The sequence below is a fragment of the Peromyscus maniculatus genome, chromosome 8, assembly GCF_049852395.1.
Source record: "Peromyscus maniculatus bairdii isolate BWxNUB_F1_BW_parent chromosome 8, HU_Pman_BW_mat_3.1, whole genome shotgun sequence".
In the NCBI taxonomy this organism is placed as follows: Eukaryota; Metazoa; Chordata; class Mammalia; order Rodentia; family Cricetidae; genus Peromyscus; species Peromyscus maniculatus.
This window is the reverse complement of record NC_134859.1, coordinates 39,403,293-39,428,501: the sequence shown is the minus strand read 5'-3', so window position 1 is coordinate 39,428,501 and position 25,209 is coordinate 39,403,293. Positions and strand designations below refer to the sequence as shown.

At 46.3% G+C, this 25,209-nt stretch overlaps 1 protein-coding gene across 2 annotated transcripts in view; it reads left to right on the top strand.

Annotated features, from left to right (window-relative positions):
• Positions 1-25,209, top strand: part of Fat2 (FAT atypical cadherin 2) — an 86,468-nt gene that overhangs the window by 38,531 nt on the left and 22,728 nt on the right. For both annotated transcript variants that reach the window (XM_006984879.4, XM_076542377.1), the window contains exons 5-12: positions 954-1,265; positions 4,800-5,010; positions 7,568-7,707; positions 8,943-9,224; positions 10,787-10,997; positions 14,011-18,069; positions 19,995-20,191; positions 22,655-22,808. In XM_006984879.4, coding sequence (XP_006984941.1) covers positions 954-1,265; positions 4,800-5,010; positions 7,568-7,707; positions 8,943-9,224; positions 10,787-10,997; positions 14,011-18,069; positions 19,995-20,191; positions 22,655-22,808 — 5,566 coding nt within the window. The remainder of the gene's footprint in view (positions 1-953; positions 1,266-4,799; positions 5,011-7,567; positions 7,708-8,942; positions 9,225-10,786; positions 10,998-14,010; positions 18,070-19,994; positions 20,192-22,654; positions 22,809-25,209) is intronic.

Genomic DNA, 25,209 nt, shown 5'->3' with positions numbered 1-25,209 from the left:
AAGAAAGAAAGAAAGAAGGAAGGAAGGAAGAAAGGAAGTCAAAGGGAAAACATTCGTCACTAAGTGGCCTTGAGTTCCCAGTTCAGTTATCTTTAAAGTCTAGAACAGCAGTTCTCAACCTGTGGGTCACAACCCCCCTGGGGTCAAATGACCCTCTGTCACCTAAGACCATTGGAAAACAGAGATATGTACATTGAGATTCATAACAGTAGGAAAATTACGGTTAGGAAGTAGCAACAAAAATATTTCATGGTTGGGGTCACCATAACATGAGGAGCTGTATTAAAGGGTCACAGCATCAGGGAGGTTAAGAACCATTGCTCTAGAAGTACTTCTAAAGTGCTTCTTTCACATGCAGAGTGGGGATCAAACCCAGGACCTCATACATGCTAGAGTAGTGTTCTACCACTGAGCCACTTCCCAGCCTCTGAACTACTCTGAGTGGAAACACCTTGTCTCATACCATTTCCTGAGGACTATGGATGTGTCAGAAGGTTAGGTCCCTACATCAGTAGAGCACGGTTCTGAAGTTAGATTTTATATCATGTATCGGGTGGTATGTCTGACCCAGGTTTCACCCGTTCCTGCAAAATGCCTTCTAACCCAAGCAGAGAACAAAGCTTCTGTCAGTCACAAGCCAAATAAAATGATGATGATGATGATGATGATATGATGATGATAGCGATAATGATAATGGTAATGATAATGATAGAAGAGGCCCAGGGGTCTTCTACATGAAGGCCAGGCTTTCACAGGAGTTTCTAACAATGACTTCTTCTGGTTCTCTGGTTCCTTTCTGTTCTTGCTGTTCCAAGGTCAGATTAGTGCCATAACAGCAATCAGCTCTAACAGTGGCCACTGGAGGGCTGGTGGAAGCCGTGGTAAGACTGTGGTAATACTAGGCACCTCTTCCCAGTGGCATCACGGGAGTTCACACACCATTCTGTCTACAGGTGACTGTGCTGGATAACGGGGAGCCCCCCCTAAAGTCTACCTCCAGAGTGGTGGTGTGCATCTTGGATGTCAATGACAACCCACCCATGTTCTCCCACAAGCTCTTCAATGTCCGCCTTCCTGAGAGACTGAGCCCCTTGTCCTCGGGGCCTGTGTACAGGCTGGTGGCTTCAGATCCAGATGAAGGTCTCAACGGCAGCATCACCTACAGCATTGAGGAGAGTGACGAGGAGGGCTTCAGAATTGACCCTGTCATGGGGATTGTGTCTTCCAGCAGCACTTTCGCAGCAGGAGAGTACAATATCCTAACGGTGAGTGGCCGAGGTTTGCAGAGTCAGAGGGGTGGCTGGTGACTCCCTTCCTTTCTTTCTTCCTTCCTTTCTTCCTTCCTTCCTTCCTCTCTCCCTCCCTTCATTCCTTCTCTTTCTCTCTCCCTCTCTTTCTTTCTTCCTCTTCCTCCTCCTCCTCTTCTTCTTTTCTATTTTTGCCTGCTTTAGCTTATAAAGAGGCAGAAGAAGAGCCAGGCTCACTCCTGAGAGACACAGGCTGCTCTGCTGAACCAGCATTAATACATTCCTGAGTGTTGCACCCCCAAAGACCATCACTAAACTTCACTTTGTGCATTCGTGTGTGTGCATGTGCGTGCGTGTGTGTGTGTGTGTGTGTGTGTGTGTGTGTGTGTGTGTGTGTACGTACTTGTGGAGTTAGCACTCATTTATGTGACTATACATCCATTATCTCTCTTCAGGTACTGTCTTGTTTCTTTTCTTTTCTCCTTATTTATTTATTTACTTATTTTTTGAGAGAGCATCGCTCACTGACCTGGAACTCACCAAGTAGGCTAGGGTGGCTGGTCATCGAGCCTGTGATTCGCCGGGATTACAAACAGGCATCACCATACCCAGATTTTTTAAATTGGGTTCTAGAAATAGAATTTGATTCACGTGCTTGCAAGGCAGGCACTTTACTGACTGAGCCATCTCCCCAGCCCCTAGACTCTACCTCTTAATAAAATTTTATTTATTAATTTAGTTTATGTATATGGGTATCTTGCCTACATGTATGTGTGTGCACCATGTGCATGCCTGGTGTCTGCAGAGACCATAAAGGGCATTGGATCCCCTGGACCTGGAGTTACAGATCATTGTGAGCCTCCATGTGGGTGCTGGGAGTTGAACCCCAGTCATCTGGAAGAGTAGCCAGTGCTCTTAACTTCTGACCCATCCTTCCAACCCCTTAGACTCCACCTCTTGAGAAAGACTCCCAAACCTCAGCACTGCTTCATTAGGGACAGAGCTTGCAGTGCACAAAGCTTTGAGGGACATCTCTAGACCCAAGCAGGGGTGAAGCAGGCAAGGAAGAGCCTGGAGGGTAGCTGTAGGATTTTTGTGAGGGTGCAGGAGATGGGGGGCACTAGTAACATGAGGGGAGTGTCTCCTTCCTTGCCTTCCCTTAGGGATTCAGGGAGTCCCCATGCTCACCCTGGGGACAGAATTGAAGACTGGATTTTTCTCTTTGAGGGCATTAAAGTCCCTTGACATCCTTTGCTCTGACAGGTAACAGTCTAGCAAAATTAACCGTGGTCTCAGAATCAATGTATACCCGTTGGTTGTTTTTGTTTTGTCCTCTTAAGATTATTTTGTTTTTAATTATAAAAATTGTTTTTAGACGGGTCTTACTATGTAGCCTTGACTTGCCTAGAATTCACTAAGTAGACTGGGCTGGCCTGGAATTCACAGAGTTCCACCAGTCTCTGCCTCCTAAGTGCTGGGATTAAAGGCAGGATCCACTTTCTCTGGTCTAAATTTATTATCCAAAGGTATGTGTCCATGTGTGGGGCTGTGTGCACCTGAATGCAGGTACCTGTGGAGGCTAGAGGCAACTGATGTCTCTAGAGCTGGCCTTACAGGTGCCTGTGAACTACCTGTCATAGGCTCTGAGGACTGACCTCAGGTCCTCTGCAAGAACAGCAGATCTTGCAGCAGAACAGATGGATCCTGACTGCTGATCCATCTCTCGATCCCCCAGTGCCTGGGTTTTCACCCAACCACAGCCATATGGCATCTGCTAGGCAAGCGTTCTACCACTGAGTCACATGCCCAACTCCTAAAACTCTTAAAATCCTGAACCATTTCGAGTGAAAATGGCCTCTCTGATAGCACACACCCTCGGGTTGGCCCTCCACGGAGTAAGTTCTCATTCAGAACCTGTCTTGGTGCATTTTCCTCACCCTGGATTCTATTCACGTCTAACCTAGAAGGTTCCAGCCGTTCCTGCACAAGCACCCTCTAACCTTGAGAAGCTTGAGGAGAGCTGAGGTGAATGCTTCTGAGGATCAGAAGCAAAAATAAATCAATTGTCTCTGAGAACTAGACCGTGGGCCTTCCTGGGTGAAGCACAGCAGCTTCTCCCTGGAGACTCTGACCTTGACTTCTTCTCCTTCTTCAGACAAGTCATTTCCAATCTCTATAAATTGAGGCTAAGATACCAGTGTGTCAAAAGGCAGGTCATGAGTTCTCACACCACACCACGAAACTGAACCTAGCCTTGTTGCTGGCGGGTCACATGACTCAGGGTATGAATGTATTACATGGAGTCCCCCTTTCTGCCTACAAAGGGAGACAAATTATTGTAGTATGTCTCCCAGGGCTACAGTGAGGGTTAAATGCTTCACCCAGAGTTCTTAGAGCAAGGACTGATCGTCACAGAGCTTAGCGAGTCTGGCTCATTATGTTTGTGTGTTGGCAGTGATATGAGGTCTTTGAATATAAAATTCAACTTAGGTATTAGTATGCAGTAAGATACAGTGAAAGTCTTGTTTAGTCCTTCTCACCACCATGATCAAATCCCTGACAGGAGCAGCTTACAGGAGGAAAGATTTATTTGGGTTCACAGGTTAGAGGATCTTGTCCGTGATTTCTTCACCATGCCCATTTGAGCAAACATCCTGGCAGTGGGATTATGTGGCAAAGGAGAAGTATTCACTTCCATGGCTGATCAGGGAGCTGAGAAAAGGAGATTCAGGTGGGGACCAAGGCAAGATATAGTCCCCAAAGATGTGACCCCCAACTCAGTCCACCCCTACCTCTCACCAGCTCCCATCAATCCATGCTACATACCACGAACCCAACAAGGGACTGGCCTATTGATTAGGTCAGCTCCCTTACAATCTAATCCTTTCTGGAACTGCTATCAAAGATACGCCCAAGGGCATGCCTTACTAATCTCCTAAGCATTTATCAATCTAATCATATTAGTTACTTCTGTTGCTGTGGAAAAAAAAAACACAACCAAAAGCAACTTTCAGAAGGGTTTGTTTTAGCATATGGTTCCAGAGGGATACAGTCCATAATGGCAGGGGAGGCGGGGCAGCAGGAACAGGAAGCAGAGAAATCACATGTCATCTACACACAGGAAGCAGAGAAAGAGAACAGGAAGTGGGGAAAATGATAAACTCTCAAAGCCCACCCCCAGTGACATACTTTCTCCAGCAAGGCTGTACCTCCAAAAGGCCCCACAACCTCCTCAATCAGTGCTATCTACTGGAGATCAGTGTTCAAATAACCTGAGCCAAAGGCAGACACTTCTCATTCAAACGGCCACATCAATCAAGTTGGCAATCAATAGTAACTGTCCCAGTCATTTTTTGTTTGTTTGTTTTTTGTTTTTGTTTTTTGTTATTTTCCCCCCACTAACCAAGAGATTCTAGAACATAGGCTAGGTGCTTTGGCTAGTAACTAACAGAGCTCTTGTCTGTCATTGTTGTTCAAGTGTGTGCCCTGTGGATGAGTGAGTGAGGGAAGACCACTTCCAAGGTGATGAGTTGGCTTTCGGTGTCTTCTTAGATCAAGGCAACAGACGGTGGGCAGCCAGCCCTCTCCACCAGTGTCCGGCTACACATCGAATGGATTCCCCAGCCTCGGCCATCCTCCATCCCCCTGACCTTCGATGAGCCCCTCTACAGCTTTACGGTCATGGAGACAGACCCTGTGAACCACATGGTGGGCGTCATCAGTGTAGAGGGACGGCCTGGTCTTTTCTGGTTCCAAATCTCAGGTGAGGACCAAGGAGGGCAAGTCCCTCCATTTTTATTCCCCCTCCTGTCCCCCCCCCCCCCCCCCGCCCGGTGCAATATTCTGTCCCTCTCAAGGTCATGCTCCCTGACATCTCCTCCTTTTGTTGTGAGTGGTAATCACCTCTTCCCTGGTTGTCTGGGACATTGTGTAGAAGGAACAGCACATCTGCCAGGTCTCTTCTGTTACAGTCAAGACCTCAGCTGGACCGTCTGGGATCTTACCAGTGACCCTAGTTATTCCAAAGGCCCAGGAGATCTCAATTGAGTAGTCCAGCATGACTCAGAAGAGAAAGCACTGAGTCAGTACAGAGCTAACTGTGTTGACTGAGCCTGAGGTTAGCGTGGGGCCTATTCTCCCTCTGCTTGTCCCACGCGCCGTTCTTACTGGTGTGTCTGCATGAGTTTGAGCCCAAAACCTTGTTCTCTGGTGACCCACATCTAACTGTATCCACTCTCACAGTCATTCTAACTGGCTCTTGGATCCAGGCTCTTATGGGTGGCTCTGCTCTAGCATTCCTTTCTGTTAAGGGTCTGGGGTGTGGTGTGGTGTGTGTGTGTGTGTGTGTGTGTGTGTGTGTGTGTGTGTGTGTGTGTTTAAGGAAAAAACCATCTGAGGGTCACAGAACCCTTCGGGAAACTGTGGAATGCTTAGGTCTCACTTCCAGTAACTTGCAAACACCTGTGCACACTCACAAATCTGTGTATAAATGTAGAGGGTTTTTAGACTCTCTGACGTCTGTCCAGAGATTTAAATTCTAACATCTCTGCTTCAGCACTTGCATGGACTATAGAGTCCTGTTGCAGTGCGGTCCAGCTTGGGTCAGAGGCAGAGGAGGACACTCACTTGGCCCAAGACCTTTGACATCTTCTTAGTCTTGCTTCCAGTTCTTATTCTTGACTCTTTTCATTGTTTGGCGGGGGCGTGGTGGGGTGGGGGTGGGGTGTTCCCCTTAAATATGTAATTAATGCATGAATCAAAGTAACATTTTCAAACAGCAATGCATGCAGAGAAGAAAACAAACACCACTGAAAGCTCTACCAGTCCAAATATGATCCACCATTAGCATTTTGATACATTTTTAATGAACACACACATGTGCACATAGGGCTATATTAAAATATTACTTTATATTGACATGTAATACATTGCGAATATATTTTTACATAACTAAACAGAATTCTGTTTAAGAGACATTTAAAGAGCTTTAAGCTGTTCTATGGTTTATTTATTCATTTTATCAATTTATTCATTTTATAAATTTTAATATTTTAAAATTCATGCTTTGTAATTTCACATCCTTTTTAAAAATATTTTGTGTATTTATGGCATTTTCTCTAACTTAAAAATCTTTAACTGTTAATTATGCGGATGTGTGTACATATTTGTGGGTATGCCATGTGAGTGCTGGTGCCTGCAGAAGCCATTTGGCTTCTGAACCCTGAGGCTGGAGTTATGGACAGTTCTAAGGCATTCAGCACTGGGAACTGAACTCGGGTCCTCTGGGAGAGCAGCAAGCCTTACTGCTGAGCCATCTCTCCAGCCCTCCTGGCATTTCCGTACATGTTCAGTTTTGTCTAACCCTTTGGTACACCCCATCTTTCTGTCCATCCCTCAAACCTTTCCATCTGGATTTTTAAAGAAAACAATTTCTTCTTGTTAAGCAGACTTGTTTTCACTTACGTCTGTCACAGGCAGTTTGCACAGTCTAGTATGAAGCTATGAAGTCTGGCTTCATTGTCCCTGAGTCTTTTCTTTTTTCCCATGGATGTCAAGTCCTCTGGAACTGGAATTACAGACAATTGTGAGCTGCCATGTGGGTGCTGGGAATTGAACCCAGGTCCCCTGGAAGAGCAGTTAATGCTCTTATCCACTGAGCCATCTCTCCAGCCCCATCCCTGTGTCTTACTCCCTGCATTAGTCCCTTTCCTGTTGTGATGAAATCTCAAGAGGAAGGAGCTATTTTGGGCTCATGGTTTCAGACTCTTCAGCTCAGGATGGCTTGGGCCCATGGGCTCAGGCAGACCATCATGGCAGCAGGAATGTGTGGTTCAGGGCTGCTGTTCACTTATGGCAGGACAGGAAGCAGAGGGCGAGACAATAAGTACCCAGGGATTCCCCTAAGTACCCATCTCCTGAGTTTTCACACCCTCCCAAAAGAGTGCTACCATCTGAGGACCAGACATTCAAATCGTGAGCCACGGAGCACACTACATGTTCAAGCCATAACAACCCCAGAAACAGAATCAATTCTACAGCAGCTTATGTTTTTCCTACAGGACTCTTCAGCCCCCACAGACCTGCTTTTCTCTAGATCGTTTGATAATTGGACAGATAATGGAACAGCTTTTTGGTCACCTAAGGAAATAAGCTCCAGGCTGTCACCAGCTAGTTCAGCCTTTTCCTTGGACACCACAATCTTGCCAGCTAAAGTCAGCTAACGTTGCATTTACCATGTGCTCTAGGTCTGTGGCCAAATCCAGGGTAGGCTTACAGCTTCCTAAGTCTTTGATGTCATATCTGCTCCTTCCCTCCTCCAGGTGGGGATAAGGACATGGACTTTGACATTGAGAAGACCACGGGCAGCATTGTCATAGCCAGGCCTCTTGATACAAGGAGAAAGTCAAGCTATAACTTGACTGTGGAGGTGACGGATGGGTTCCACACCATTGCCACCCAGGTGAGAAGCCTTAGTCAAGAGCTCCTGGTTTGGGAGGAGATGAGAGGTGAACTTGGAGTAAGGCTATCGATGGATGTGAGATACTTCAAAGAAGTTGGAGTCTGAGTTCTGGGTACCAGTCTTACTTGATACACACTCCACTTGGGTGGTTGTGGGAGAATTCTTCCCCATTCTACATCTCCATATATTGAGAGAATTTATGCAAACAAACACTTTTAATTAAAGATAGTCTGCCACAAGGGCTACAGTGGGTATGAGGAATGACAGGTCATGGGGATTTCAGCTTCTACTATGACTATTGTAAAGTCATTTTGCTTGAAGAAATGACTCAATGAAATTGTTCTGTTTTGTTTGTTTATGATAAGATATGGCTGTGATAAGATACTCTGACAAAGGCAACTTAAGAAAGATGGGGTTGATTTGGCTCCCAGTTCCAGGTCTTCAGTGAAGGGAACTCAGGCTGCAGGAACTTTGAAGCAGCTAGTCATGTTCTATCCAAGTCAAGAACAGAAAGTGATGAATTAACACATGCACGCTAGTGTTTGCTTGCTTTCTCTGCTATTACATAGTCCAGGATCCCTTGCCTAGGGCATGGGGCAATATTGGGTTGGCCTTCCTACCTCAACTGATATGATCAGAATAATCCCTCCCAGACAGGTCTACAAGACAACCAGTCTGGACAACACCCCCTTTAGACTCCCTTCCCAGGTGATTCTAGTTTGTGTCAAGTTGACAATTAACACTAACCATCACAGAGACTTACTCTGTAGCCCAGGTTAGCCTGGAACTCACCATGTAGCCCAAGAAGGTTTCAAACTCAGGGTAATTCTGCTTCAGACTCTCATCTATTGGAATTACACGTGAGCACCACCAAGTCCGGTTTAAATAATAATCCCAACATTCAGGAGGCAGAGACAAGGGGATTTCTGAGTTTGAAGCTAGCCTGGTCTACAGAGAAAATTCCAGGACAGCCAGAACTGTTACACAGAGAAATCCTGTCTTGAAAAACCAGCCAATCAACCAAACAAACAAATAAACAAGATCTACTAGGCAATTTGGTATTGAAAAGCCTGTTATTCTGAAATGCTACCATGCCTTCGATAGCTATGTGCTGACTGGAATGGCTGCTTTCTAGACACTGCCCACATGGATGGGACAGTCAAGTCCCAGCAGGTACCATCCCTGGGCCCGTGCAGTTCACAATTGGCCTCTTTGTGTCTCATCCCCCTGCCCAGGTCCACATCTTTATGATTGCCAATATCAACCACCACCGGCCTCAGTTCCTGCAGGATAACTATGAAGTCAGGGTCCCCCAGGACACACTACCTGGGGTTGAACTCCTCCGAGTCCAGGCCACAGATCAAGACAATGGCAAAGGCCTCATCTATACCATCCACAACAGCCAGGACCCTGGAAGTGCCAACCTCTTCCAGCTGGACCCAAGCAGTGGCGTGTTGGTGACAGTGGGGAGATTGGACCTGCACTCTGGACCTTCTCAGCACATTCTGATGGTTATGGTGAGTGAACACAGGAACAGATGAGGACTGGAATCTTAGTTCGTTTCTCGTTGCTGTAATGAAATACAGCTGACAAAAGCAGCTTAAGAGAGAAAGTTCCAGAAGGTTCAGTCCTTCATGGCAGAGAAGACATGGCAGCAGGCAGGGAAAGGAGGCAGCAGAAGCAGGAGGCTGGCTGGTCACACTGCATCTACACTCAGGAAGCAGAGAGTGAACAGGAAGTGAGGCCAGGCTATAAAGCCCCAAGACTCACCCCCAATGACCCACTTCCTCCAACATGCCGTTACCACCTAAAGCTTCCACAACCTCCCGATCTAGGCACCACGTATTCAAACACATTTCACATTCAAAGCACAATGAGCTTGCATGCACGTAGACAGAGTGGTAACATGCTGGCCACCCACTGATGGGCCAGGTATGTAGACATTCATAACATAACCACTGAGACAGAGGTGCACTGTTTCACAGCTGGCCAGAGGCACTTTCTCTGAGGGATGCCTGGAGTGAAGATACAGGTAGAGAAGTGTGCTGGGAGGAATCTCCTGTCAGCCTCAGCTTTCTCTGGACTCATCCCAAATAGCTACAGCAGATCTTTGCCCACTCTGTCATTTTATGGCTGCCCTGTAGATTCATGTATTGTCAGACCTGGGAGAGACTCAGAGACACTCCAGCCCAAGGCAGAGACAAGACTCAAGCAAGTCTGTAGGGTGTAACATTTAAGGAAGATTCACTGTCTGGGTCATATGCCTATCCATCTGTGACTCTGAGAGTGAGAACCTCCTTGAATTTTACACCCTACACTCCCCATTTATCCAAGTTCTGACCCTGCCCATTCCTCTTACCTATACCTGCGGCCCACAGGGGAAGAAAAATTTGCTAACTACTACTATAGTTATTTTTGAGAAAGCTGGAGTCAGGATTCACCTCCTGTCTCGGGGCCAGGATTCTTGCACGCTAATTTCTCACTCTCTGGGAATATTAATGTACATTGAAGGATTTGCGAAGTCCTACCACCAAGAAAGCCCTTTGGCTTCACTTAGCCAGCGCTCCCCAAATCTATACGACCACAGAACGTGTTAATGTGTTAGCATCTTTTTTTTTTTTTTTTTTTTTTTTTTTTGTTTTTTTGTTTTTTTGAGACAGGGTTTCTCTGTGTAGCTTTGCGCCTTTCCTGGAGCTCACTTGGTAGCCCAGGCTGGCCTTGAACTCACAGAGATCCGCCTGGCTCTGCCTCCCGAGTGCTGGGATTAAAGGCGTGCGCCACCACCGCCCGGCTTTTTTTTTTTTTTGGTTTATGTGTTAGCATCTTAAAGAGCTCCTAGTCTGAGACCTGCTGTGTTTCTGCCTGTTGTGCCTTTCTCCTAAAGTGGAAGTATCCATAGAAACAGCAAAGACCAACAATCAATAACTGAGACATCTCCAAAAGCATAGACGGGAGAACGATGTCAAGGAATCCACAGAAATTAGGCAGTCTGTTCATTGGCATTCTGCCTCTTTGACCTGACTCTGACCTTACCTCCTTCCATTCTGTTTGTGGCTCACTCTGCTAAACCCTGTGTTAGGTCCGAGACCAAGAGATGCCCATCAAGAGGAACTTTGTGTGGGTAACCATTCATGTGGAAGATGGAAATCTCCACCCACCTCACTTCACTCAGCACCATTACGAGGCAAATGTTCCTGACACCACTGCCCCTGGTACAGAGCTACTGCAGGTCCGAGCCGTGGATGCTGACCGCGGAGCCAATGCTGAAGTCCATTATTCCTTCCTAAAAGGTGAGAGCCAGGCTGTGAGCTTAAGGGATGGGAGAAAGGTCTGGGATAAGGGTCAGCAGTAGAGGCACAACTCTACAGATTACTCAAGTGCCAGCTCTCTAAGCAGTGACAGATGACCATTTTAGAACATTCTGTGTGTCAGTGTTTTTCCAAAAATGGTTAAAAAGAGCAAAGGTTCTCTCCAGTTATGGGGAAAATCATGAATAATATGACACAAGCCACCAGTGACCATATAGAATGTGCTTATGGAGACTGTAAATGTGTTAGAATGTAATGACTTCATGCACATGTGTGAGAAGGGATATGAACGTGCTTCATCAGGCTCAGGACTCGTTTTAGGAGTGACCCTTATCTTCTGCTCAAACCACACATTGACTTGGCATCTGTTATATGATTTTCTTTCTCTAAAAACTGGGAATATCACCTTTGTTATAAAGGAAAACATATATGTGTCATAAATTATGAAATGTCTAAATGCCAGGGGTTTCACTGTCATTAAGTACCAATTATTTGTTAATGTGGGGCGTACTGTTCTCTCAGAGGATTCAAGTTTGGTTCTACCCACATTGACTTCTCACCTATAACTCCAGCTGGAGAGAGGGTATCTGAAACCCTCTTCTGGCTGCAGCATGCACAAGCACACACACGCACACACATACACACAAAAAAAAATTTAAAAAATCCATGTGATGTGACAAAGTGATAATATCCAGTATCCCACAAATTGCTAGTGATCATTCATAAGATAAAATGCATAATTAGTGACACTTTAATCATTATTTTTCATGATGATATTTCACAGAAGTAAACACTATGGAAGGAGAAAGATAATCAAGACTTACCCACTACCCTCTCAGAGCATAATGTTGGCTAAGTGGATCTTCAAATATCAGAGATTTTTTATACTCCCTTTTTGGGAGAAATTATTACCCATATGACAGAAGACCATTATAAAGAAGAATATAAATTATGATACATTCATTGTTTATTTTCTGAAATAAACATTATTTGTGGAATATAATCACATAGTTTATCTCAATTCATCTCATAGGCACCCCTCATGATGGAGATAATAGTTTCATTTTACAGATAAATAGTAGTTTTAAGGGGCTGGTGAGAAGGCTCAGCGGGTAAGGATACTTGTCTATAAACAAGATGTCCTGAGTTCACTCCCTGGGACCCACATGGTGGAAGCACAGAATTGATTGCTACAAGTCATCCTCTGACCTCCATGGCATGTGATGACCTTCAAGGGTCGTGCACATGCAAAATGAATAAATGTAATACAAATTTATAATACTAGCTTCAAATAGTCTTTGGATTATAGGAACCACTCATGTTCATTTTTGAAAACACAGGAGATACAGGAATGTATAAAGAACATAAGGTGCATCCCTAAATGCCAACATCCAGAGGTAACTGCAAATGTACTTCTTTTCCAAGCATCTTTGAGAGTGCTGAGGTTATAATGAGTCTATAATTTTGTGCCTTGACTTTTTTATCTCAATAGTATAATATGAGAAATAGCTAGAATTATATTTAAATATATATAGATAGATAGATCTAAGATATATCTTAGGTACTTTTTGTTTTGTTTCATTTTTTGAGACAGGGTCCCATTTAGCCCTGACTGCTCTTAAACTCACTATTGTAGCCAAGGATGATCTTGAATTCCTCATCCTCCTGCTTTCATCTCTCAAGTACTGGGATTACAGGCACGCACCACCATGCCTGGCGAACTTAGCTACATTTGATGGGGCTACCTAAGCCTGCTGTTGACTCATGCACCCCATAGACACTTACCATCCTGGGAGGAGGATCTGAAGAGTGAAAGAGTCAGCTAGGAGGTTTTATGATGAAGCTCAGCTATTTGGCCATATAAAGCATGTATGATATAAAGAAAGGGAGCCACCTCCCTGCCTCCATGTGGGACCTGTGCTTCTGGTGGTGACCAAGCCAAGCCCCCATCACTCTTGCAGAGAGGAATCACATGTTTCTGGTTCCCACTCATACTTCCTGATTAAATTCTGCTGCAAGCCTCGGTTGGGTTTGAGAATCCCCAGCACTTATCTGATACTTGTTTGTTTGTTTGTTTTTAAACCAAAGACAGAAGATAGGTCTCAGGCCATATACTTTATAGTAAGGAATATCTTTTTTATAGAGTTTAGTATGACTTTTTCATTGACTAGCTTTTATGATAACCCTCTGAGTTACAGCAAAAATGGTTTTCTTTTTAAAAAAGATCTGTATGAAGTTGCCTTCTAAAAACATGTCATATCTGGGGTGAATATATCTAAAGGAAAGTTTTCATGAAACACTATTATAAAAATAATTGACCAATGGCTAAATATTGAAAAGAAATTGTCAAGATGATGTGAGACTGGCAAAGATTAGGAGACCTGGGTGTGGTGGGAGGCACTGACGCAGAAGTCTCTTGGTCTGGCTACTGGGCATTTCCTCCCCACTCACCTCCTGATTCATTCTTCAAGCATGGTGAGAGACTCTCCAATGGGAGGCCATAAAGGGGAGAGTTGCTTTTAAAGTCCCTGTCAGTGTTGGCTGCCCAACTCCATGTTCCACCTTTTAAGTGTGTAAGCAGAGCTATTAAAAGCCATTCAAGGGATGCCTTTGAATGCTCTACCATACAACTGAAGCTCTTCCTACAAAAGATGTCAGGGAAATTCAGGGTGAAGCATGTTTTCCTTGCAAAGTGTAAGTCCCCTTTCTTGGCTGCAAAGACGTATTGATGACAGCTTTGGTTTGCAGTTCAAGTTGTATCCCAGAGACTTTCTATCCTTGACACTTCTATTTAGAAAGCAACTATGGTGGATGGCATTCAGAACTGGGTAGCGTGCATTTACTCTATATATGATATACCAAGTCCAGGGAAACTGAGATGCAGATTATATCTTGTCCCTGTTTGGTCCCATGGCCTCTTGACTGGACCTAAGATGCTTGGCTGGTGTCTCTTGAGAGTGTGCCAAACTTCAATTTGTCTTGTTCTCTTTTTCAGGGAACAGTGAAGGTTTCTTCAATATTGACTCCCTCCTAGGCACCATCACAGTAGCCCAGAGACTTGATCATGTCCATCACACTAGGCATACATTAACTGTGAAGGCAGAAGACCAAGGCTCCCCACAGAGGCATGACCTGGCTATGGTGGTCATTCATGTCCACCCCGCAGACAGCAGCGCTCCCATCTTTTCAAAAGAGGAGTATTTCATAGAGATCCCAGAATCAGTCCCTGTTGGCTCCCCGATCCTCCTCATCTCTGCTACAAGCTCCTCTGAAGTCACCTATGAGTTAAGAGAGGGGAACAAGGGTGGTGTGTTCTCCATGAACTCCTATTCTGGCCTCATCTCCATCCAGAAGCGTTTAGACCATGAGAAAATCTCATCCTACCAACTGAAAATCCGAGGCAGAAACACGGCTGGTGCGTTCAGGGATGTGGTGGCACTTGTCTACATCATCGATGAGAACGACAATGCTCCTGCATTCCTAAAGCCAACTTTCGTGGGGCACATCAGCGAGGCAGCTCCTCTGCACAGCATGATCCTGGATGAAGACAACAGCCCTTTAGTGATCCGTGCTTCTGACAGTGACCAGGAAGCCAATTCCTTGTTGGTCTATAAAATCTTGGAACCAGAGGCCTTAAAGTTTTTCAAAATTGACCCCAGCATGGGAACCCTAACTATCACATCAGAGCTGGATTATGAGAACACACCCTTGTTCCAATTCAACATCTATGTTCACGACCAAGGGACACCCATCTTATTTGCACCCAGACCTGCCAAGGTCATCATCCATGTCAGAGACGTGAACGACTCTCCCCCCAGGTTCTCAGAGCAAATATATGAAGAGACAGTTGTGGGACCCATCCACCCTGGCATGGAGCTCCTCATGGTGCAAGCCAAGGATGAGGACTCAGAAGTCACCTACAGCATCAAAACTGGCAACACTGATGAAGCTGTTGCCATTCATCCCATCACAGGCCAAATATCTGTGGTTAATCCTGCTATTCTGGGGTTTTCTCGGAAGCTCACCATTAGGGCTTCTGACGGTCTGTATCAAGATACTGCACTGGTAAAAATATCTGTGACCGAAGTCCTTGACAAAAGCTTACAGTTTGATCAGGATATCTACAGGGCGAGAGTGAAGGAGAATACGCCACATAGAAAGGCACTGGTGCTTCTTGGTGTTCATGGAAACCTTTTGAACGACACCCTTTCCTACTTCCTCTTGAATGGCACAGACTTATTTCACATGGTCGGGTCAGCAGGTGTGCTGCAAACCAGAGGAGTGACGTTTGATCGGGAGCAGCAGGACACTCATGAAGTGGCAGTGGAAGTGAGGGACAACCGGGTCCCTCAACGGGTGGCTCAGGCTCTGGTCAGGGTCTCTGTTGAAGATGTCAATGACAACGTCCCTGAGTTTCAGCATCTACCTTATTACACAGTCATCCAAGATGGCACCGAGCCGGGGGATGTCCTCTTTCAAGTATCTGCCACTGATAAGGATTTGGGAGCCAATGGCACAGTCACATACGGGTTTGCAGAAGATTATGCCTATTTCCGGATTGACCCCTATGTTGGGGACATATCACTTAAGAAGCCCTTTGATTATCAAGCTTTGAATAAGTATCACCTCAAAGTCATTGCTCGGGATGCAGGTAGCCCACCCCTCCAAACCGAGGTTGAGGTACATGTCACTGTCAGAAATAAATCCAACCCTCTATTTCAGAGTCCTTACTACAAAGTGAAAGTCCCTGAAAATATCACACTCTATACCCCGATTCTCCACACACAGGCCCGGAGTCCAGAGGGACTGAGACTCATCTATAACATTGTGGAGGAAGAGCCTTTGATGCTGTTTACTACAGACTTTAAAACTGGTGTCCTTATGGTGACAGGACCTCTGGACTACGAGTCTAAGAATAAGCATGTGTTCACAGTAAGAGCCACAGACACGGCTCTGGGGTCCTTTTCTGAAGCCACAGTAGAAGTCTTAGTTGAGGACATCAATGATAACCCTCCTACTTTTTCCAAGTTGGTATATACCACTTCAGTTTCTGAGGGCTTACCCGCTCAGACCCCCGTGATCCAACTGTTGGCTTCTGACCAAGACTCAGGACAGAATCAAGATGTCTCCTATCAGATTGTAGAGGATGGTTCAGATGTTTCTAAGTTCTTCCAGATCAATGGGAGCACGGGGGAGATGTTCACCATCCAAGAGCTGGACTATGAAACACAACAATACTTTCACGTGAAAGTCAGGGCCATGGATAGAGGTGATCCCCCACTCACTGGTGAAACTCTTGTGGTCGTCAATGTGTCCGACATCAACGACAACCCCCCAGAGTTCAGGGAACCTCAGTATGAAGCCAATGTCAGTGAGTTAGCAACCTGTGGCCATCTGGTTCTCAAAGTTCAAGCCCTTGACCCTGACATTGGGGACACCTCCCGCCTAGAGTACCTGATTCTTTCTGGCAACCAGGATCGACATTTCTCCATCAATAGCTCATCAGGAATCATCTCTATGTTCAACCTTTGCAAAAAGCAGCTGGACTCCTCTTACAACTTGAGGGTAGGTGCTTCTGATGGGGTCTTCCAAGCAACTGTGCCAGTTTATATCAACACCACAAATGCCAACAAGTATAGCCCCGAGTTCCAACAACATGTCTATGAAGCTGAATTAGCTGAGAATGCAAGAGTGGGGACAAAGGTGATTGAGCTGCTAGCCATAGACAAAGACAGTGGTCCCTATGGGACGGTGGATTACACCATCATCAATAAGCTAGCAGGGGAAAGGTTCTTCATAAACCCCAGGGGTCAGATCACCACGCTGCAGAAACTGGACCGGGAAAATTCCACGGAAAGGGTCATTGCTATTAAGGTTATGGCAAGGGATGGAGGGGGGAAAGTGGCCTTCTGCACGGTGAAAATCATCCTCACTGATGAAAACGACAATGCCCCCCAGTTCAAAGCATCTGGGTACACTGTGTCCATCCCATCGAATGTCAGCAGAGATTCCCCTGTCATCCAGGTACTGGCTTATGATGCAGATGAAGGTCGGAATGCAGATGTCACCTATTCAGTAGACTCGACAGAGGACCTTGCTGAAGAGATCATTGAAGTCAACCCAACCACCGGTGTGGTCAAGGTGAAGGAGAGCCTGGTGGGGCTGGAGAATAGGGCCGTTGACTTTAACATCAAAGCCCAGGATGGTGGTCCTCCTCACTGGGACTCTCTGGTACCAGTACGACTGCAAGTGGTTCCTAATGAAGTACCTTTGCCCAAGTTTTCTGAGCCGCTGTATACTTTCTCTGCGTCTGAAGACCTTCCGGAAGGTTCTGAAATTGGGTCTGTGAAAGCAGTGGCAGCTCAAGATCCAGTCATCTACAGTCTGGTTCAGGGTACCACTCCAGAGAGCAACAGAGATGGGGTCTTCTCCTTGGATCAAGACACAGGAGTCCTGAAGGTGAGGAAGGCCATGGACCACGAGTCCACTAAATGGTACCAGATTGACCTGATGGCACATTGCCCTCATGAAGATACTGACTTGGTATCACTGGTCTCTGTCAATATTCAAGTGGAAGATGTCAATGACAATAGGCCTGTATTCGAGGCTGATCCATATAAGGCTTTCCTCACTGAGAATATGCCGGGAGGGACCACAGTCATTCAGGTGACGGCCAACGACCAGGACACTGGGAGTGATGGACAGGTGAGCTACAGACTGTCAGTGGAACCTGGTAGCAACATCCATGAACTCTTTGCTGTTGATAGTGAGAGTGGCTGGATCACCACACTCCAAGAACTTGACTGTGAGACCCAACAGACTTATCGTTTCTATGTGGTGGCCTTTGACCACGGACAGACCATCCAGCTGTCTTCTCAGGCCTTGGTTGAGGTATCCATCACAGATGAGAATGACAACCCCCCTCGGTTTGCTTCTGAAGACTATAGAGGCTCTGTGGTAGAGAACAGTGAGCCTGGTGAACTTGTGGCCACTCTGAAGACTTTGGATGCTGACATCTCTGAGAAGAACAGGCAGGTTACCTGCTACATCACAGGTAAGGATGCCTATTATGGGTTGGAGGCATTGCGATACATGAAAAAGCTCAACAGGAGGCACTCTGAGAGGAAGGTGACACTTTCTAGTCACTTGTTCCCCTAGGATCTCAGTGGTCCCATTCGGAGACTTGGCATGTCTGTTCTCACTCACCTTGCAGGGATACTGTAAAAACCCAACTGGGGGAAACTCCTAAAGTCACCTTTAAGTTAGAAAGTACTTCACAAAGAGGTGGTCATCATTCCTTTAGGTGAGGAGATGGAATCAAAGGATCATGCTATACCTACCTGTCTTAGTCATTATTCTATTCCTGTGAAGAGACACCATGACCAAGCCAATTTCTATAAAAGAACACATTTAATTGGGGGCTGGCTTGCAGTTTTAGAGAGCTAAATCCATGATCGTCATGGAGGGAAGCAGACAAGCATGGCACTGAAGCAGTAACTGAGAGCTTTCCATCCTATTCTGCAGGTATCAGGCAAAGGGAGACTGGGCCTGGTGTGGGCTATTGAAAACTCAAAGCCCACCCCCAGTGACATACCACTTGCAACAAAGCCACACCTCCTAATCCTTTCCAAACATTCCTACTCCCTGACTAAGCATGCAAGTAGATGAGCCTGTGGGGCCATTCTCGTTGAAACCACCACATTACTGTTGGGTGTCTTCTGAGGGTGCTGAACAGTTGTGACTCATAAAAATTCTGGCAACTGCCTTTCTTCGTGGAATTGTGTCATGCCAAGGACAAGTTTGAGAGAGGGTTCTTACCAAGAGTGTATTAGTCACATCCCTCATTGCTATGACAAAAATATGAGATCAAAGCAATGGGAGTAAAGAAAGGCTTATTTGGCTCGTGGCTTAAAAGGATGTAATCCACGGCAGTGGCAGGAGGACGTGACAGCAGGCATGTGAGGCAGCTGGTCACACTGCATCCAGAGATACAGATGCTGACACTTCACTTGCATTCATTTTTTTTTACTCAATCCAGGCCCCCAGGCCATGGGCTGGTGCTGCACACATCTAAGGGTGGGTTTTCCCTCTCCAGTTAGACCTCTCTGGAAATGCTCTCACAAATACTCACAGAGGGGCATTCACTGGGTGACTCTAAATCCAGCCAATATGAAAATGGAGATGAACTGTCACACAGAATATCCTTTTCTTCTCATTCCCAGCATCATGTCCCTCTGTTTCATAAACACAGTTCATTCTGCCAGTACAGCTGTTCAGGGGAGCATTGATGAGTCTGACATTCCAACCAAGAATCCCAGACTCCCTGAGACAGAGTCAGAACCACTTGAAACAGTCAGGCCAGAAAAAAATAAAGTTACAATCTTGTGACATCAGACACGTGACAATACCAACGTCTTAAAACCCCAGAGTAAGGAGAATAATAGAGGATGACAGTCAGCTCTTATAAGAGCAGAATCATGGGGAAATCTTAGAATCTAAGGGAGTCTCCATCTTTCCGCACCCTTGTTGGGAGACGATTGTATGCCCTCCACTTAGTGTGTGCCTTTAGCTGTATAGTAAACCTTAGAGTTAGCATCACTGAACTCTTCCCTCCATCAGCTGCAGCATCGCAGCAGAGTCCAGACATTTCTTGTACAGATTGAAATTTGCCTCCCTCTGACTTCCCTCAGAGATTTCCTGATCACAAGAAATAGATGCCTCGTTCCCCCTACCAGCCACATTTGTACTGGTGCTTCTTGTAGAAATCATCTCACTTCACAGGAGATCTTTAAAGTTGGGAGAGACTTTCTAACTTTGCAAAACAGACCCAGTATAGAATTGTGGGTCCCTAGTTCAGAGACAAAAATTCTGCCTTCCCCAGCAATCCTAAAAGAAGAGTTAGGGGTGCAGCCATCTTAGGACACAGAGCCAAGTTCATTCCTGTTCTTGGTTCCTGATAGCTGCACCCCTCCTTTTTAGAGGGAGACCCCCTGGGTCAGTTTGGCATCAGTCAAGTTGGGGATGAATGGAGGATCTCCTCAGAGAAGACTCTGGACCGAGAGCACATAGCCAAGTATCTACTCAGAATCACAGCATCAGATGGCAAGTTCCAGACTTCGGTCCCTGTGGAGGTCTTCGTCCTGGACATCAATGATAACAGCCCGCAGTGCTCACAGGTGAGTTCTAGGAGTGTTGTTATGGGAGGTGGAGGCAAGGAAGGTCGGGAGAAGGTAGGAGGATAGAGACAGAGCCTTGCCGGCAATGCAGTGCAACACCTTTAATCCAGCACTTGGGAGGCAGAAGCAGGTGGATCTCTGTGAGTTCAATGCCAGCCTGGTCTACAGAGTGAGTTCCAAGACAGCCAGGACTATGCAGTGAAGTCCTGCCTTGAAAAACCACACACACACACACACACACACACACACACACACACACACGACAAGCCTGCATTGGCCATCCCTGTCATCCCTGTCCATGCCTGCCTTGGCATCTTCTGAGCAGACCTTAGACTGGTGTCCATGGACAGGAACCATTTGGGGCAACTCCTTGCTCCTAACCTTACCAATACAGCAAACTCTTCAGGAATCGTGGTGCATATCGGTCTCTTTATACATCACACAAAAGCAACTTCTCTGCAACACAAACCCAAAGGTAGAGCGACAATACATCTTCCTGATGCCAAGCATGGCAACCTGAGTTTGATCCCCAAGACCTATGTGGTGCAAGGAAAGAACCAATTCTCGAATTCTGACCTCTGCACAGAAGCTATGGCACACACAAGAATACACACATGTATGCACATGTAAATAGATGTAATACAATAGCCAGAGGGTTTTCCCTTTAAATCTATTTTTTTAAACAATAACTAATTTTTAACATTCAAGGGAATTTCCAAAACAGTAAACATTTTAACTTTATAACATCTCAACTTAGAATGATTCGTGTTTACTGAAAATCTAGCCAGTCATGGTAGACACATGAGTGCATACTTATACATACAGATATACTTCTGCACAGTGGGCCAGCTACAACCCCACCACACACAGGCAAATACCTGTACAAACGTACTCATGGACACATAAGCACACAGCTACATAGCTGCCATATTCGCTCACCATGTCCGCAAAGGTGCACATTCATATTTCATGCAACTGTACTCATGTATGAACTTGCCTATGTGCACACTTCAACTTACTTACACATGCAAATGCACATTGAGTGCTGTGCAGCAGACATGGGCACTTGGAGGGTGGACATTGGAGACATTGGAGAGGAAGGTCCAGGCAGCCCATGACATCATCAAAGTCAGGGAAGAAAGGGCTGAAAACTGGTCCCACACAATCCAGTTGGGCATGATGTGTCCACTCAGAGAATGACCCGAGTCCATGCTTGCCTGCACCCCATGTGGTACAAACTAGAACGTCAAAGGGACACCAAGGTCTCAGGGCCCCAGCTGTTTTCCAGGACCCAGCCACTGTCTGCCTGGCAGGGGAGGGAGAGAAGGGTGAGGGAGTGGTCTGTCCTGGGAATATGAGCAGGGAGGTGAGCTTGGCAGCCTGGACTGACAACAGAGGCAGGGATGGAGGTTGGCAGGGCTTCACTTGGGACTCTGCATTATCTGCTGCCAGACCTTCCTCAGCCATCCCTCCTCTCCAATGGCCCCTCCAAGTGGGCTGTGGTAGGTCCTTCTAGCCCTGGGCATTGACTTCCCAATGGCCGCTTGTAGGCCATATTCCGACGTATTCTCTGTCACTCCTCTTCTGACTTGGTGTGTGTGTGTGTGTGTGTGTGTGTGTGTGTGTGTGTGTGTGTGTGTGTGTGTGCCAGAGATCAACAATGGCGGGTGCCTTTCCTCAGAGACAGGGTCTCTCGGTGAACCTGAAGTTCATTGGTTCAGCTAAGCTGGGTGATCTGCGACCCCCAGGGATCCACCTACCTCCAACACCCCTCCCCAGTGCTCAGGTTGCTGCAGGAGCGCCACTTCCCACTCTTTATGTGGGTTCTCAGGATCCAACTCAGATCCGTATGTTTTTGTGACGGGCGCTTTACCGCTGAGCGGTCCCCTCAGCTCTCTCTTCCAGCTTTAAAAATAATTATTTTATTCATTATTATTGTGTTTGTGTGTACGATGCAGGGGAGGAGGGTGTTGGGAGGATATTCACGTGGAGGCCAGAAGACAACTCTGTGGGCTCAGTTTTCTCCCTTCACCTTCCTATGGGATCCAGGGACAAAACTTGGGTTTCAGGATTGTATAGCAAGAGATCCTCACCGAGCCGTCTCGTCAGGCCTCTGGCTTTTAATCTCCATTTTCTTTAAATGTCTCTTGAAAACAAACAAACAAAGCAGGGAGTCATATAGCTCAGGCTGGCCTTAAATCCACTATGAAGCCAAAAATGAACTTGAACTCTTGATCCTCCGACCTCTACTTCCTCAGTACTGGGATTACACGATGATCCACCCTGCCTGATGTCTCTGTCTCACCCCATCTCGCTTCCCCTCTTTGCTCCCTTCTCTGCCTCCCTGTCTTTGTCTGTTTTCACTTGAGTCAGCTCCCTGCCCACCCACTTCTCTCACTCCCCCACTTCCGGATCTAAGCACCATTTGCCTCCGACTGCTCATGCTCACCTCTCTGTCTTCAGCTTCTCTACACCGGCAGGGTCCGTGAGGACGTCACTCCTGGACACTTCATCTTGAAAATTTCTGCCATAGATGTGGACATGGACACCAATGCTCAGATCACATACTCTCTGCATGGACCCGGGGCCCAGGAATTCAAGCTGGACCCTCACACAGGTAAGTCTCTGAGATGTGGAATGAAGCCAAGGCCTCGTGCCCGTGCCATGGTGGGCTCTTCCCCGAAGCAGGAATCCGCTCACCCACCTGTCCACCCACGGGCAGACACCAGCGGCTGGGAACATAAGAAAAGGATGAGTGAGTTCAGACCCAGCTCTTTACAACCCAGAGGGAAAGATGATTACCGAGTCAGCGGCTTGCAGTGTGCCGAGTTAGGAGCGATGCCAGTCGGGTATGATGGTTCTCACCTGTAACCTCAGTGAGGCGTAGTGAAACTTTAAGCCTAGCCTGGGTTACACAGTGAGTTCAAGACGAGCCTGGGCTATGGTATGAGACCTGTCCCCAGACATACATATCAGAAAAGAGGAGGAGTCTGATGGAGGGGAGACAGCAATGTTGGCAGAAACTGACTTAGGCTGAGGAGCCAGGTTAAGGAAAACCATTTTGAGGAAATGCCATTTTATGTGAGCTTGACCATGCACAGGAGTTAGTCAAGCTTATGAGGAAGGCAGAGATGGAGGATGTCATCGGGGACTTATTTGAGGACGAGGACACATGTCTGACTGTGCACAGAGACCAGAGAGAGACAGACGATGCCCCGAAGACAGATGGGTGGCTGTCCTTAGGAACCAACGGAGGATTTAGACTAGTAACTGCCAAAGTCGAGGGAGCAACAAACTGGGATCCCAGCTCCCAGGACTTCAGTAAACACTATAGGCAGCAGAGCTCCTGAAAGCCTGGCCGGGCTAAGGAAGAACTCCGTGAAAGGGGACGTGTTGTCATACGACCAGCTAGGGACAAAGCAGAGAAAGTGGAGGCGTTGCAGGGTGAATGGGTAGGGAAGAACAATACCCCCAGGTAAGACCCGGTCCTGCTGCTGTGGGAAACAGGTGGCCGGTGGCAGCCAGGCACAGGGCCCAGCTGCCGACCCTTGGCTTGAATCCATAGCTCCAAAGATGAGTCAGACATTCCGGAGCAGGGAGGGGTAGGTGGTGGTGGTGGCAGACAGAGCCGTGTCCCAGGAAGCCGTCTGGGTGGGTCAGAGACCACATTGTCCTTCCTGACCCCGGTCCAACATGTAAAGTGATTTGGGAAGATTGTCTTCTGCTGCTGTTTGCTCAGCTGCCAGACTGCCCAGGAGGACTTAAAAGAAAAACCAATTGGGTGGGTTTTTTTTTTCAGAATATGAAAATAATGCATGCTCAGTTACAAATTAAAAGCCACTGCAGGTATCCTGCGGGATCCTGCAGGAGCCAGAAAACCGACACAATAAGCCCTCACCAAAGACCACTCAGTGTGTATCCAACTAGCCTGCCTTCCCATTCACCTCCCAAATCTCTCTGGAATCATCCCTCTGATGTGTAATTTCTCTTCTCCCCTTAGTGATAGCTTGCAGGTGTTTGCAAGGAAGAATATCAAGTTGTCTCCAATTGTACAATACATCTGTTTCATTTCTGTTGCTGTGATAAAATACCCCAACACCTGCTTTTCCTACTTTCTTACAAAGTTCAGGACCCCTTGCCTAAGGAATGGTGCCTCCCATAGTAGGCTATGTCTTCCCACAGCAGTTAAGACAATTCTCAGGTGATTCCAAGTTGTGCCAAACTGACAATTAAAACTAACCATCACATATTACTTTACCATATGACTAAACCATAACATAGTAATCAATTTCTACTTGAAAAGCATAGAGGGTGATTTAAATATGCCACTATTATAAACAATACCTCAGAGAACATCTTTTTTTTTTTTTTTTTGGTTTTTCGAGACAGGGTTTCTCTGTGCAGTTTTGCGCCTTTCCTGGAACTCACTTGGTAGCCCAGACTGGCCTCGAACTCACAGAGATCCGCCTGCCTCTGCCTCCCGAGTGCTGGGATTAAAGGCGTGCGCCACCACTGCCCGGCAAGAGAACATCTTTATACAGGTATTCATAACTGTCCTGGAATTCACTATGTAGACCAGGCTGGCCTCTGACTCACAGAGATCTGCCTGCCTCTGGGATTAAAGGCATGTGCCACCATATCCACATATACATCATGTATTTTTATCATTGGATTAATTATACTGATATATATATATATATATATATAATGAATATATATGCATATATATATATTCATTCCTACAAGTGAAATTTTGTTTTTGTTTTTGTTTCTCAAGACAGGGTTTCTCTATGTAGCCCTGGCTGTCCTGCCTCTTGAATGCTGGGACTAAAAGCATGCACTACCACACCTAGCACAAATGAAATTTTGGGCCAAATTTTACATAGTAGAACATTTTCTATTATAAAAGTTACCTAAGTGGCCTCTAAAAATCTGTCTATTTGTATCTTATTAACGGTGACCTCAGGTTAGTGATGATGGTCATGGAGTGTTGTGGGAGAATTAGAAAGGTAAATGGG